This window comes from Pelobates fuscus, chromosome 10 (genome assembly GCF_036172605.1).
Source record: "Pelobates fuscus isolate aPelFus1 chromosome 10, aPelFus1.pri, whole genome shotgun sequence".
NCBI lineage: Eukaryota > Metazoa > Chordata > Amphibia > Anura > Pelobatidae > Pelobates > Pelobates fuscus.
In genome coordinates this window covers 85,922,533-85,939,239 of record NC_086326.1, presented here as the reverse complement: position 1 = coordinate 85,939,239, position 16,707 = coordinate 85,922,533, and the positions used below count along the sequence as shown (strand labels likewise).

General features: G+C 41.2%; 1 protein-coding gene across 1 annotated transcript in view; it reads right to left on the bottom strand.

The window, feature by feature from the left end:
- Positions 1-16,707, bottom strand: part of NPFFR1 (neuropeptide FF receptor 1) — a 268,435-nt gene that overhangs the window by 193,586 nt on the left and 58,142 nt on the right. Inside the window, exon 2 of the mRNA XM_063433738.1 lies at positions 3,171-3,476. Coding sequence (XP_063289808.1) covers positions 3,171-3,476 — 306 coding nt within the window. The remainder of the gene's footprint in view (positions 1-3,170; positions 3,477-16,707) is intronic.

Sequence of the window (16,707 nt, the reverse complement as noted above, 5' to 3'; positions counted from 1 at the left end):
TGTACAGTTAATTTGTTGAAGAAGCATATGATAACGTGACTAGGGCAAAGAGACAACATTTTTTTAAATTTATTTCAGTCTGCTGGTGCTGGCTCTGCCCCTGATATGCCTACTTGGCTGACATCATCAGAAGTGGTGATCTCTGCCAATCACAATGCTTTCCCATAGGAAGCACCTCTAGTAGCCATCTAAGGAGTGGCCAGTAGAGGTATTCTAGGCTGTAATGTAAAAGACAGTGCTTACTGCAGAAAGCCTGAAGGGACTGATTATAGTTACCAGAACAAATACAATAAGCTGTAGTTGTTCTGGTGACTATATTGTCTTTTTAAAGTATTAATGCACAGTATTGATACTTTCAGCCAAACAGCGGCCTTTGGCAGTAGGATCAGTGGTTGTTTCTTTCATACCTGATAACTTTGTCCTCTCTGTCAGTGGTTAGTTCCCCCATACCTATATTAACTAGCAGTCTGTAACCGTGGCTAATGTTTTAAATTATGACTTTGGTTAGCCACTATTTAAAAATAAATACAGTTTAAAGACTTACTGAAAGCACCATGGACACTACAGTTCATTGCAGTGGTAATGTCTTTAGGAAGCTATAGGCACAGTCTCTCCATTTTTTTGTGAAAACATTTCAGACAAGGAGGGATTTTTAGGCAACCAGCTGAATCATCATTGACTCTTTTGATATCACATGCGCAAGAGTATAGCATTGAGGTCTATGGGGAATTCTGTGAGACTGCGCGATCCTTCATAGACACAGCCAACTCCCTGCAGCCAACACTGATGACGGCTGCAGGGATTGACTCTATAGCTCCACCTTGTGTCAAAGAAAGTCAGGCTGAGGAGAAATTCAGACACAAAGTAGTCCCTGCTTTGCCTGTGTATATATCATAACTGTGTTGGAATTTCAGTAAAATATTCATTTTTCAGGGTGACAGAGCTTCTTTAAATGCGTACTAAAGTGTTGAAAATTTAAGGGGGGTGGTTTTATTTGAGCCTTGCTTGCATGAATCTAGGCGTAAACCTGGAATGAACATTTACCCACAACAATCTTTAGAGACCAATGGTATGGTAATATATTTATATTACTTTTTTTCATTTTAATAGTGATCTTAATTAGTGGCTTGACACATGAAATTTAGCAATGGAACCTACACCCAGTTGCAATTACTTTAAGTCAAAACCTGCTTAAGTCTGTTTAACATTACATTTTCTTTCAGATTTAACTACGTTCTGACTTAGAAAATCAGGTTAAATGGGGCAGGGCTGAATACCGACCATGATGTCCGTGTGAAACCGCAGCTGCGAGGCAGGCGGACAAAAATAACGGTGCCCAACTCGATACTCACCCGCACAACGTGAGTGCTCCCACGGGGAACGATGTCCCACCACAAAGGAAAAGGAAAAGGGGACCGGGCAGCAGAGGGAGTGGCTAGTGCTCCTACGGACATGGGACATCAACGGACGGCTACGCCTACAACATCGACAGAGCTCAACCCGCTCATACCGGATGGGAAGATACCGAGACATTAAACTTCCCTGTGACAGTCACTTGTAAATAGTTATAGAATATAAATATCTTGATATTCAAAAATGAATATTCAGAATAAAAAGAGGGAATAAGACAGGAAAAGGTAAATAGCACCAAACCTTAAAACCATAAGGGAAACACACTACAAGCTACAGCGTGAGTATCCAGGAGCTAAAAACCTTATACTGATTTGCTCTGCCCTATGTGGACTTACTACACATCTTTTATATTTAATATAAAAGTATATTATTTGTCATCGGTACCACCAGCCCTGTGTTGTTTTCGCAAACAGGGTTAGGGATACTCATGCTATATATATTTTTTGGACTCTAATACACCCTGTTCCAAATTATTATGCAAATTATATTTTTCTCTTTACCTAAATAGTTTATGTAAATAACAGTCAGCATAATTCTCATGTTATCAACTATAAAGGGTACAATTCAAATTTTATTGAACAAACCTCCTAATGATAACAGTATATTTTTTTAAATATAAAAAACTTACAATGCACTGTTCCAAATTATTACGCACAGCAAGTTTCAAGTTTCAGATGTTCAAGCAATCCCAATATGAGCGCAGAGATTTTTCTACTGTTTGTGTTCCCAGTACACATGAACAATAGACAAGGGGCTATAGCATTTCACATATTGATCGCCGCTAACTTACTGTTGGCTAGAAAGTGGAAATCCACAAGCACCGCCACAATAGACAAAGTGGTTAGACAGGTAACCACCAATGGGCATTATGAAAAAATGGCCCACATGAGCTCAGATAGATCCAACAAGTGGCTAAAGGTTTGGGCCGCATGGGAGACATGGTTGGAAAACCACACTAGCTTACAACACTAAGAGCCAGAGTCTTCGCAGTCCTATGTCCAAAGGGCCACAGATATTAGTCACAGTCCCGCGACCAAGGGGCCATGAACATTAGTCAGTTGCTACTAGTACAAACTCACCATGAACTACCAAGGGGGTATCGGCAGTACCGCATGCCATGGCCCCCTCCCACCCAGTTACTCAACCTTCACACCCCTCGGGGATATACTCAACATTTGGAATGCATCCGCTCTGTATTACTTTTCTTTACTTTTCTTTACTCCTCTTTATTTTTCTTTACCTTCTCTTTACCTCCTGTTTCTCCTCTATTATGCCTACTACCCTCTACCCCAGCTAAGCACTGGGTGGTATTGCAAAACCCAGTGTCCTCACAGATAAGGCAGCACCCGATGAGTCCACAACCCAGTGATGGTCCAAGAATAACCACTAGTCGTACCCAGGAGTAAGGTGACGAGTAGACACCATACATTGGTACTAGGGGAACTGGTGGCATTACAGGAAACAGTAATACAGAATCACGCTGTATTTTAACCTATGTGCCATGTTAACACTTTACATGACAGGGTGTATGTTAAAGGTTTTTTTCAGCCTAAGCCTACGGAACAAGCTGCACGTTCATGTCAAGCACCTGCCTTGTCCATACACCTATGTATACGTTTATGTTCCATTTCCATGATTGTATATGACTTTATGCTTACATGATTTGTTAATGTACTAGACTCACCAGAAATAAAGAAATAAAAAAAAGAAAATCTGGTTAAATTATTTGTTTATTGGGAAATTCACAAATGTCTTACCTGTAATGAGATTGTCCACCAAGGTTGTTGGCATGCAGAATATGCCAACCAAGAGATCACTAATTGCCAGGTTCAGAATAAACATGTTGGTCACAGTACGCATCTGCCTGTTCTTCAACACAATAAAGCACACTGACATATTGCCAATCATGCACATGAGAAAGATAAATGTGTACGCCAGTATAAATGTGGCTGCGATGGACATTGAGTGTTGATAGTAGAAAGAAAAGGTCAAGTTGTCTTTTGAGAGTATACTCTTGTTCCCTTGTCCTGGGGAGCTGAAGTTGAAAGGCAGAGAAAATAGACCTATGAAAAAAAGACAAAAAGATGTTAGTAGAGATTGGACAATAGCCTCCTAGCTTTCATGAGATCAAAACTTCCTAAGATTATTCATTTGCAGGAAACCTTTGAGTACACAGAAAGAAAAATAGAATGATTTTCTTTGTCAATTGAAAGACTTTCCAAAGTCATATAATATTATCATTCCATTTTCACTAAATATGTGAAACATTATGTGTAGTAGCACAATTACATAATTCAACTTTTGTTTTTTAGTTATACATAAAGGAAAGTAGGGACTATTTTTTTTTCATGGTGAGGAGATATTTGACATTTTTTGTCAATGAGTGGAGCTTAAGCACAGTTCCATTTTGGTTGCTATAGTAATTTACCCACAACCCATCAGTCAAAAGAATTCCACAGTAGGGCAAACTGTAGCAATAATGGGCACAAAATGGAGATGCCCAGATTTTGAGAAACAGTGCCAGGAAGAAAAGCTGTTAACCATAAATAAAGGCAAGTTGCAAAAGTCATTGTCATAGACAGAAAAAGAGGCTCTCTCTCATCAAAAGCACACTTGATCAGATGAAGCAGATCTGACTTTACTATAAATATAAGTCACTGTTTAGTAGATATACTACCAATGTAAACATGAATGCGTTTAATTATGCAGTTTTTCATTGGGGATATATCGGAAAACAGTTTACAAAAGCTGCAGATCTCTTGCCTTTTCTGGTCCTCCCCTTCAAAACCAACACAGGGTTTCTGTGACTGTCTAATGTCACCTTCTTCCAAAAGCAGGTAAGTGAGAAGTCCTTTCAATGATATTGCCTGACTCATGATTTTAGCTCCACTGAGCTTAACATCCTGATTGACAACTGGGAAGAGGGGTGGTGGGGGGTGGGGGGTGTAAAAAGAATGTAAAAAGAATACTAAAAACAGAAATATGCCAGTTTCTATTGAAATCTGCGCTTTGTAAAATGGAAGAGAAGGGGACACAATCTTCACTTAAATAATAAAAAAAAAGCGTTAAGCAAACTGAAGTATTTTAGGAGTCTAGAGTGTGTCTTTAAGGGGCTCTTAATTAGCTTTTTAATTGTTTTGGGTGAATATGCAAACTGATAATTCAGAACTGTTGGAACCTATACGATTCTGTGAAATATGCAAAAAATATGCAGTACATAATTGGCTATTGGTTGCCTAAGATACTAACCCATATATTGGTGTGAGAAACTGTTGCAAATCAGCAGGTCACTGCAATGTGTTTGAAATGTGATAATGTGAATGCTATCAGTACTTATTTTCATTTTTTGCGTTTCATTAAAGGCTATAGAGAATATGGCAAGTTTTACAGTTTCTTGGCCTCACATGTAATGTGGCAGTAAATTTGAGAATTTATATTATTCAGAGGGGAATTTCTTTGCTTTTCCATCTTGCTACAAATGTAATGGCAAATTGATTGACAGAGAAATAATTTATTTTACATATCTCCCATGGCAATTAAAAATCGCAAACATGGTTATAGGAATGGTAAACAGTGCTGTTGAATTCTGTTTTTCTATATCATTTGAAATGTAAATTACCTACTTGTTCAATAAAATAGGGAAATGGCAATAGAAATACATCTTAAGTGAAATTTTAAATATTCATTGTTACGAACTGAGCCTCGTCACGTGTTCTTGGAGGGGCCTGCTGGACAGCCTCTTACCTCAGGACTATGGGCCATGCAAAAAGGCTCATAAAAGACATTGTTTGTGCCTTTTTCCTATTCTGTTTGGTAGATTTCATTCCCCTCGTATTCTAACATTGTCCCATTCGACTACCAAACAACCGCAGAAACCACAGACCACCCGGAAGCTTGTTAACATCTATTAACACCTTGGAACGGTTCACAACGTAGTGTTCTAGTTATTCGTCTGGGTGGCTGGAAGCTTTAACCTCTGGCTAGAGTCTCAATCACAGTGACAACAGTAGAAGCTTTGTGCGGGTGAGGATGCAGCTGCGTGTCATAGGACAGCTTGACCTAGAGCAGCTATGTCATAGAGCAGGACATTGTCTGCAGAAAAACAACTGCAGGTTCAAAGGCACCAGATACAACTTGATTTTGCCAATTCAATTTGATTTGATTGCCAATTCAGTTTGATTTTATATTGAATGCGTAATCAAATGAAATTAATTTTCATATTAATCTAAATAACATTATCTTACAAAGCTAGTTTAAATCACTATGCTAATTAGATTTTCTTTCTGATCTCTATGTTTGTTTATTTGTGTATTTGCCTATTATACGGTGATAAAGCAAGCTGACAAAGACCTCTTAGCAGTTCGAAACATTGCTGCTCCCTTTGTTCTATTAATACTGCCTGCGGCTTTAACATCTTGAGTGCCTGGAGAATTTCTTGTGCTGCTTTGTCATTGTGGGATTGCTGGTCCTACTCCGGAACACTGGGTGGCTGTGGCTCCTATCACCATTTTTGCGAACATGTCAGGAACAATAACATGTATTCCTCACACTCAGGGCTGGCCAGAGACATTGTGCTGCATGGAGCAAGAATGAAATGCTCTCCTGCCCTGTCAATGCTCTGCCTCTCCGATGTTATCTGACAGGGACATAATGGGTAAGTGTGACAGCGTGAGAGGTGGTAAGTGACTGTGGGAGGGTGTTGGTGTAACAGGGTTAGTGTGACAGGTTAGAGTGACAGGGTTTGGGTAACAGGGTTAGTGTGGCATGTTAGTGTGACAGGGTAAGGGGGGTTAGTGTGATGGTAAGGGTGACAAGGTTAGTGTGACAGCGTTAGGGGGGTTAGTGTGCCAGCGTTAGGGGGTTAGTGTGACAGGATTAGAGGGGGTTAGTGTGACAGGGTTAGAGGTAGTTAGTGTGAAGGGTTAGAGGTAGTTAGTGTGACAGGGCTATAGGGGGTAGTGTGATGGTTAGAGTGACAGGGTTAGGGTGGTTAGTGTGACATGGTAAGGGGGGTTAGTGTGATGGTAAGGGTGACAGGGTTAGTGTGACAGCATTAGGGGGGTTAGTGTGACAGCGTTAGGGGGGTTAGTGTGACAGCGTTAGGGGGGTTAGTGTAACAGGATTAGAAGGCGTTAGTGTGACATAGGAAGGGGGGTTAGTGTGACAGGGTTAGGGTGGTTAGTGTGACAGGGTAAGGGGGGTTAGTGTGATGGTAAGGGTGACAGGGTTAGCGTGACAGCATTAGGGGGGTTAGTGTGACAGCGTTAGGGGGAAGGGTTAGAATTGGTTAGTGTGACCGGGTTATAGAGGGTTAGTGTGATGGTTAGAGTGACAGGGTAGGGTGTTTAGTGTGAAGGATTAGAGGAAGTTAGTGTGACAGGGTTAGAGGTGGTTAGTGTGGCAGGGTTAAGGGGGTTAGTGTAACAGAGTTATAGGGGGTTAGTGTGATATATATATATATATATGTATGTATGTATATGAAGGTTGAGACAGGAGAACTCACTTGGATTTTAAATAGTGTATTCAAAGCATCAAACACAAATCTACATAAACATTTCAACCCTTCAGGGTCTTTATCAAGGAGTCTGGACTTTTATATATATATATATATATATATATATATATATATATATATAGTAATTGTTTTTTTAGTCAGTGTGGGGAGTCAGTGTGGGGAGAATGCGACTCCTCTAACAACACACTGGACAACCAGGGAGTCCACCAGCAGCCAACCGGACCACCAGGGAGTTCATATCTAAGAGCAGGCAGGGTCCGAGTGGCAAAATGCCGTCCCTGTAAAAGTGCCGCCTGGAGCCATGGCTCCAGTCCGTTGTATGGACGGGCCGGCCCTGCTGACACTATAGTCCTGAAGTGGCTTTATAGGAAGCTCCAACCCTCTCGGAGTTAAATGCTCTCCCCAGCTGTTCCCACCTCCTATAACTTCCGACCCAGTACTAGCACGATATTTGGCATACCACAATACAAAAATAAAGTGGCTCGATCCTCATTTTCCTACAGAGCACCACAATTATGGAATAACCTTAGGGGCACAGTCAAATCTTCATTCAATTAAAAACCTTTTAAGAGATATATGGCAATATACTTCAGCACAGAATGCACCTGTCATAGCTAAATATATTTTTTTACCTGTTATGTATTAAATTTATATATGGGTGTGTGTATGCATGTATATATATATATATATATATATATATATATATATATATATATATATATTTATATATAGATACAGTTGCAAGAAAAAGTATGTGAACTCTTTGGAATGATATGGATTTCTGCACAAATTGGTCATAAAATGTGATCTGATCATCATCTAAGTCACAACATTAGACAATCACAGTCTGCTTAAACTAATAACACACAAAAAATGAAATGTTGCCATGTTTTTATTGAACACACCATGTACACATTCACAGTGCACAGTCTATGCCAGTTAAGCTAGCAATTATAAAATGTAAATAGAACAGAGTGGCGCAAAAGTATGGAGAAAATAATAATTGAACAAACAAATGCAGCAACCTACAGGGGAATCTGATATAATTCACCAAGTAAAAGATAAACAATAAAAAATAGGTGCGCAAAATAGATATATAGGATAGCTAAATTGTACAATACAATGTGCCAAGTATGCAAAAGTGTCATGCAAATTTGTGCATAAATGCAAATATATATATATATTGGCAAATCACCACATATATGTTAACTGTGCAGGCTAATATACACAAATATAGAGAAAATATATACTTGCACAGGTCTGCTCAGGTTGTCCAATCTAAAACATAAGAAGACACAAACCTAGTGCAATATTGTTAAGGTGAATAGAAATTGAAATGAAAACAATTCCACACTCACAATTGTGGAGTGGTTGAAGTACCACTCCAAACTATCAGACTTCAGGAGGATCACCCCTTTGTGATCGTAGGATCCGATAGATGGACAGCTGAAAGCACTCACTTGATGACCGGTAAGGTGTAAAAGCAGTATTCCATTTATTCAGACATTCAAAGAAAAATGTTTACAATTAAAATAAAAAATATGCTCCTGCCGCTGGTAAGAAGGGTAAGAGTCCAATAAGTCCAGAACTATGTTGGGGATAAAACAAAGTGATGGTTCTCTCCTCTTCTTGTTACTGGCTTGTCATCGGCTCTCCCATTTTTTTTTTTTTTCATTTCAATTTCTATTCACCTTAACAATATTGCACTAGGTCTGTGTCTTCTTATGTTTTAGATTGGACAACCTGAGCAGACCTGTGCAAGTATATATATTTTCTCTATATTTGTGTATATTAGCCTGCACAGTTAACATATATGTGGTGATTTTCCAATATATATATATATATATATATATATATTTGCATTTATGCTCAAATTTGCATGGCACTTTTGCATGCTTGGCACATTGTATTGTACAATTTAGCTATCCTATATATCTATTTTGCGCACCTATTTTTTTATTGTTTAAGCTAGCATGACGTTTTTTTTTTCCCCTCCTATTTTTAATAAAGATATTACAACTACTGACATTGGTTGCAGCGGTTCCATCTTTATAAAATACAACTCTGCATTATTTAAGAGGTAGGCCTCTAAATTTATACCTACCTACCAGTATTTTTCCAATATAGTCCTTTCTGGTATAACCAGGACTGTAAATTAAAACAATCACTCCAAACATTAGTTCAAGTGACCGCCCTCCCAGGACAAGTCCAAGCTTCCCCAACTCTATTTCAATTATATACGGTTAGTATCTAGTTTCATTCCTAGGTTTCTCATTTTCATTTTTCAGATTTCTGGGGGTTTAGGTTATAACTCAATCATCATGACATGTTTTAGGAACAAGTAAGGGTCATTCTTATCAACTACGTCCTACAGGCCAACAGCAGGTATGTGTGAGAGAAACCCCCCCTCCCCCAAAAAGAAACCCAGTTAGGTAGGAACGTAAGGTTAACAAATCCTCGCCAATTAGGTATAATTCCATAGTCCTCTTTGCCTTTAGTTAAATGGTCCTGCAAGGCCAACACTCATCCCTACAGTCAGAGGTACAAGCCCAGTCGGCCCAAGGCATAGTTATCGCCTTGCATCAAGTCATAGTTAGTGCCTCACTCGTCACCCGTCACCTAAGATAGTGAGAATAATATAATTTTGCCTTAGGGCACTTAAATAGTAAACTGGGTTACTTCATATCCACACAAATATCATATTAACTAAGTTATCTGCCTCACACCCATAGCATGTCTAACGCTTCCATACAAGGAGATGACCTATCGGTAACCAGCACCCCGACCAGACCAGGCTCGCAGACAAGGCAAACCGCACTGGCCAGCCCAGCATCCAGCTATAGATCCTGGACAATACCTAAAATTATTGCTGAACTTAAAAGAAAAATATTCCCTTCCCGGCCACAGCCAGGAAAGCCGAACTTTTTCGACTATTAAATGCAAATGAGGACAATGAAAGACCCGGCCCTAGTTCTGAATATAATATTCAAAATAGCCTGTCAGAACTGCACAACATGATGGCCTCCCTAGTGTCTTCCATAGCCACAATAAATAATAGGTTGGATAATTTGGAATCAAATAGCAGACCAACCATTCCGGAGACTCCAGTACCTATAGCCCAGCCAGAGCCTAACCCAGGAGGTAACGCTAACCCTCTACCCGCTAAAAGTACTCACATAATAAACCCAATTCATCTAATGCCACAAAACATTAAATGAGACATAATAGAGCGGAAAGACATTAATCTGGCTTCTCTACTCAAGACGTAATTGAAAACAGATCATACACGTTCGATGACTTGTCAGTAGAGATGTCCCGAATAGTTCGCTGGTGAACATAGCTTGTTCGCATTCGCCAAGGATGACGAACATATGTGATGTTCGGTCCGCCCCTATTCGTCATCATTGAGTAAACTTTGACCCTGTACCTCACAGTCAGCAGACACATTCCAGCCAATCAGCAGCAGACCCTCCCTACCAGACCCTCCCACCTCCTGGACAGCATCCATTTTAGATTCATTCGGAAGCTGCATTCTTTTTTTTTTAGACAGAAGTGTGTTATATTTGAGCATGCTAGGCTGAACGTGCGTATATCATGGCTAGTTGCACTGAGGGTATGAGTATATAGCAGTACATTGTTGTGAAAGATGGCTGTCATGTTTAGGGTGTAGCTTGCACGTTATCAACTGTGTATTTATATAAGCAGCTCCACCACTAGTTATAAATCAAGTGTGAGTTGCCCCATGAGATGAGACTAGTGAATAACATAATACATGAACGGTTAAGGTAAAGGCATGTAAGGAACTACGACAATAAGCTCTTTAGGAGGTGAAATAATGACATGTTTAAACGCTTGCTACTTGCTACACCTTGAATATGCTGTGCGATGTTGGGCACCAGTTCAAAAGAAGGATATCATGGCACTAGAAAGTGCAGAGAAGAGCTACAAAATTGATAAAAGGATTGGAGCATTTTAGTTAATGTGCAGAGAGCAGTTCATGTGATCAAAGGCATGGTGTGGAGGATCGGCTATAGTGGGACATGCTTGGCAGGCTGCTGTTTACTGCTTGTGCTCATCCGATCCCTTCTGGGCACCAGGTGCAGACCCTGGGAGTCCCTGATACCTGGAACAACAAAGGCAAGTCTCTGGCTGAGTGCTAGGTTTGCGGCTTGAGGTGGTGGAAGCTTGTTTTGTCGGGTGGTCGGATCTGTCCTGGTGGTGCTTCACGTCCGGTGCGGGACTGTGGTGGCTTAAGGTGGAGGCGAGTGCTTGATGTGGGGCAGGCTCTGCATTTCTGTTTGTGCCTCCGGTCCCGTCTTCAACGACTTTTGCGTTGGTGGATTTTAATGGGGACTGCTTCGCTTAGCTGTGGTGGAGCTTGTTGGGGCTGTGGTGGAGCTTGTTGGGGCTTCCTGCTTGTTATTTGCTTCCAAAATTGATTAAAGAGTCTGTCCAGCTTAGACTCAATATCCTGCCATGCTTTGCTGGTACCAGGAGGACACGCAGCTGCCGCCATATTGGGAGAGTCGCAGATGAGTATGTCAGCCGGGGCGGCTGTGCATCCATTAGCTCCAGACAGCCTCTCAGGGGTGGACCGGGATAACCCCCACTGGTCCGAGGGGGGGGTGGTAACGGAGCTCCTGCCGGGAAGTAGCTGCTCCTGGGCATCCCAGGATCGGTAGATCGGCCTCCTCTCCCGCCCGGTGAGAACCAGGCAACACTTGCCACGCAGAGGTAAGTAAGACTCTGTCGAGATGCTGACCGCTATTAAGCATGTCGGGTCGGTCAGGTAGGAGCAACATTGCTGGGTCATCCCCTTCTGGGGTGAAATTCGCTTGTTGATAGCTGCTTAAAGTGAGATATTGAGGGATCTCACACGAAGTGCGTCTTTCCTCCATGACAGCTAGGCCCCGCCCCCCGGAAGCTGCATTCTTAGTGAGCGGAGGGGTAGTGTAGCTGCTGCTGATTTAATAGGGAAATCGATAGCTAGGCTAGTGTATTCAGTGTCTACTACAGTCCTGAAGGACTCATCTGATCTCTGCTGTAAGGACAGCACCCCAAAAAGCCCTTTTTAGGGCTAGAACATCAGTCTGCTTTTTTTTTTTTTGTGTGTAATCTAATTGCAGTTGTCTGCCTGCCAGCGTGTGTGTCAGGCTCACAGCGTATACTGTGCCCACTTGCCCAGTGCCACCACTCATATCTGGTGTCACAATAGCTTGCATTTAAAAAAAAACAAAAAACTTTTTTGACTGTAATATAATAGCAGTCAGTTTCCTTCACACATGTGCGGTTCAGGGCCTGCCAGGGCACAGTGTCACACCAGTGCAACTCATATCTGGTGTAACAGTAGTGTACATTAAAAAAAAAACTAAAAATTTGACTGTGAAATAATAGCAGTCAGTTTCCTTCACACGTGTGCGTTTCAGGGCCTGCCAGGGCACAGTGTCACACCAGTGCAACTCATATCTGGTGTAACAGTAGTGTACATTTAAAAAAATAAATACAATTTTGACTGTAATAGATTGAATAGCAGTTAGTTGTCTGCAAGTGTGTGTGTCAGGCCTACAGTGTCTACTCTGCCAACTTCTGCCAGTGCACAGTGCCACTCATATCTGTTGTCACAGTAGCTTGCACGCATAGTACCACTAATCGAAAGAAAAATGACAGGCAGAGGCAGGCCACCCCGCAGGGGCCGTCGTGGTCGTGGTGCTGTGATTCCCTTTGGCCCTAGAATAATGCCCAGTGTTCAGAGGCCACGTACCCTGAACCTTTCGGGGACCCTTGGTGTTGTATGTGGCTGGGTGGAGGAAGAGACCTTCAATTACATCAGTGAGGACAAGGAACGGGACATTGCTAGCTTGGTATCCAACCTTGTGCAAATGGGGAGTTTGCGGTTGTGCAAATGGACTGTTTGCGGTTCTTTGCAGTGCGTTAAACGGGGAGTTTGGTCTGTCACTGTGAAGCGGGCGTAACCCTTACACTACCTGATCGATAAAATATCATACCTGATGTTTTAAAGCACGTTATTCCAAACAATTTAGGAATGTTATGTGATTTATGCCCTTTATGGATTAAAACCAGACTCTGCATCAACTAGGTAATTTTCCATGGGAGTTTTGCCATGGATCCCCGTCCGGCATGCCACAGTCCAGGTGTTAGTCCCCTTGAAACAACTTTTCCATCACTATTGTGGCCAGAAAGAGTCCCTGTGGGTTTTAAAATTCGCCTGCCTATTGAAGTCTACGGCGGTTCGCCCGGTTCGCCCGTTCGCGAACATTTGCGGAAGTTCGCGTTCGCCATTCGTGAATGGAAAATTTTATGTTCGCGACATCTCTACTTGTCAGTAGTTATGAAATCAAGAGACCCAAGACTGAACAGAAAGTTAAATATCCCTGAATTTGTCCTGTCTTTCGGCCTTTACAGGGACGTTATTTGTTCTGCTTTTCCCCTCTGTAGAGAGGAACTTGATTTATATTTACATAAAATAAAAGACTTGGCATATAAATACAGAGGCTACGCCTTTTATGACTACCACAAGTCCTTCGCATCCAGGTCGGCTGTGTTACCTGCCCAATATAATACACCTACCAACTAGGGCCAGTTAGACACTGAATTATTTTGTAGACATTTTGAGGGTATCAAAACACCTTCTTGCGCAATATGTTCCTCAGTAGCTCATACTGTTAACTTTTGTCCCAGTAACGTAGCAATTCCCTCCACTAGCAATGCCAACCCCGAGTATCAGCCCAACATGGCCCAAAGAGAATTGAGAGATAAACTAGGCAGGCCAATCGTTTTTCTTGGAGAGGCTCAAGTCCGTGACAACTTCAATGCCGTAGGTTGTAGTTACAATGCTTGCAGACTCCTTCACATGTGCTTACTTTGTTACAGAGCACATGCTAAAACAATGTGCCCAAACAGATTGTACCCTAAAAGATCATCTACACCAATTCCTAATTGGCAACGTTACCCCTCTAATTATCCTTCTTTAGATCTGATAGAATTTCTCACATCTGGTTCCTCTAATGGGTTTCACACAGGTTTCATTGCACTCCCCACAGGAATTCGGGAAAGCCCCAACCTACAGTCAGCGCTCACTGACCCTAGTAGTCTACAGGAACTCCTCCATAAAGAAATCAACAACAGTTTCATGATAGGGCCTATTACAACCCCACCTTTCACCTCCTGGAGAACGAACCCTCCAGGGATAGCTACAGGGAATTTTAACACAAAAAAAAGACTCAGAATTGATTTTACAGCACCTCACTCTTCCACGACACCTAGCTTAAATGCACTGATACCATCCAAGGATTTCTCTCTACAATATGCAAGAATAGACAATGCCAAACAAGCTATCATTAACTCCGGCAAGGAAGTGTGGTTAAGTAAAACAGATATCACAAATGCATTAAAACTACTACCAATCCATCAGTCACTCTGGCACCTGCATGGCGTTAAGTGGGAAGACAAGTACTATTTCACAACCAGACTAACTTTTGGCTCCAAAAGTAGCCCCAAGGTTTTTGATATTTTCACCGAAACTTTGACCTGGCTCCTACTTAACAAATGCAGATGTCCAGTAATCATTCACTATTTCAACAATTTTCTCTCTAGTGAACCACACCACTTCACACCAAGCAGCCTACATCACATGCTGTCACTGTTTGAGGATTTAGGGGTTCCAGTAGCCCCAGACAAAACAGAAGGTCCCAACACCGAGATTACGTTCCTGGGAATAACACTTGATTCAGCTTCAATGCAAGCTAGCCTGCCTCAAGCAAAGGTAGATAGAATTCTAGCATACATCGATCTCTGCACCTCACAAGGGTCTTGCACCAGGATAGAGCTACAGTCACTTCTGGGGTCACTCAATTTCGTGATGAGGTCATTTATTTACGGAATTCTCTCTCTCTTACACGGTCTCCCCGACGACGATTACAGAACTAACTTAGACGAACCAGCTAGAGACGATTTAAAAATGTGACATCTATCCTCTTAGAACGGCAGGTCATTATTCATTTCCCCCATCTCTGACGATTCCCCGATAATTTGGACTGACACATCAGGTGCCATAGGTTATGCAGAGATTTGTGGCAACGACTGGGTATACGACTCTTGGCCACCAGAGACTACCTCACTAGAAAATTTCAACACCACCTCAGCACTATTTGAAATTTTCCCGATTGTAGCTGCAGCACACATTTGGAGTAAAGAGTGAAGAGGTGTTTTTCAGACAACTTGGCAGCATGTAACATCATTAATAAAGGCCGCTCTCAGTCCCTTACTATTATGAACGTAGTAAGGAAACTTACCTGGTTAGCGGAAAATCTACAGTTCTGTCTTATTGTATTCTCGTTCCAGGCATTCAGAATAATGCAGCTGATGCACTCTCATGTTCTAATTTGCAGTAATTTTTCAGAGTCCATCTGACAGCAAACTTACAACCCAAAGAACTTCCAAAGTTCACAGACCTAATAATGCTCTAAATACTGTGTTAAGTCACAGTAGGTCGCTCACACAGGCTGGTTTGTCACTCAATACTAAGAAAGCCTATACCAGAGCATATGATTTGTTCAAACAATTTGTACGTGATTACTATGTACTAAATATTTTTTCCATAGAAACTATGGTCGCATTCACAACTTTTTGCCACATATCTCTAAAATTAGCATACAATACAATCAAACTTTACTTAACAGGCATACGACACTAGATGTTAACTATTTATCCAAACAAAGCTCCATTCCTAGCATCTTACCCAGTCAAAAGTGTCCTTAGAGGCATTCAGAGACTAACTGTTCATAATCCCATTAAAACATTTCCAATAGATAGTAACCTATTTAGGAACATCTCCGATCTATGAGACCCCCTTTGAGAATGTCACTAATCTGATAATCAAATCTGCAGCCTACATAGCCTTTTACGGTTTCCTGAGACCTAAGGAATTTTCTGTGGAGAAGGCATCCGACTTTAAGTCATGCCTTAAGAGGAAACACCTAACTAAAACAAACGTCCACTATATTTTGTCAATCTCTCATACCAAGACGAGCCAGACAGGCCCCCCAGTAGAGATTAAATATTACCCTACCTCTACCAAGTGGTGTTTAATTCACATATTGGAAAATCTAGTCAAGACACAGCTTATAACTGACCCCGAATCCCCACTATTAGCCATTCAAGGGAAACCCCTAACCACCAAAAATGTCATACTATAGATACGCATATTGTTACTCAGGCTGGGACACAACCCGCATTCATTTTCTGGCCATTCAGCTTCCGGTTATCACGTACCAACACATATCATTAAAAACATGAGACGTTGGAAATTTTCCGCATACAACAGGTACATCCCTAATCCAGAAAAATAAATCAGATTAGCTTTCCATGAAATGTCTAAATAATGTCTTGCTAAATAAAATATGTCTGACAAAAGAAATAGTTTTCTTAAATTTCTGCCCTCTTTTTTACAGGTTTAACCTCACGTCGGTTTTGGCACACCTCAACCGACTTGGTTCTTATTAAACTTTCCTTATATCATAACCATACGTTCCTCTAAATGTGCCGTACACAAATATTTGTGTACGGCACACTTAGAGGAATGTATGGCTATGATATCATGAAAGTTTAATAAGAACAAAGTTGAAAAAGATTTGCAACAGGGTTGATGTTCCAGGAGGGATAAGCCAAATGGAAAATTATTTAAGTAAACTAGAAAAATGACCAGAGCTGTGGCAGCTGACATTTAATGTGGATAAGTGCAAAATAATGCATCTTGGGTG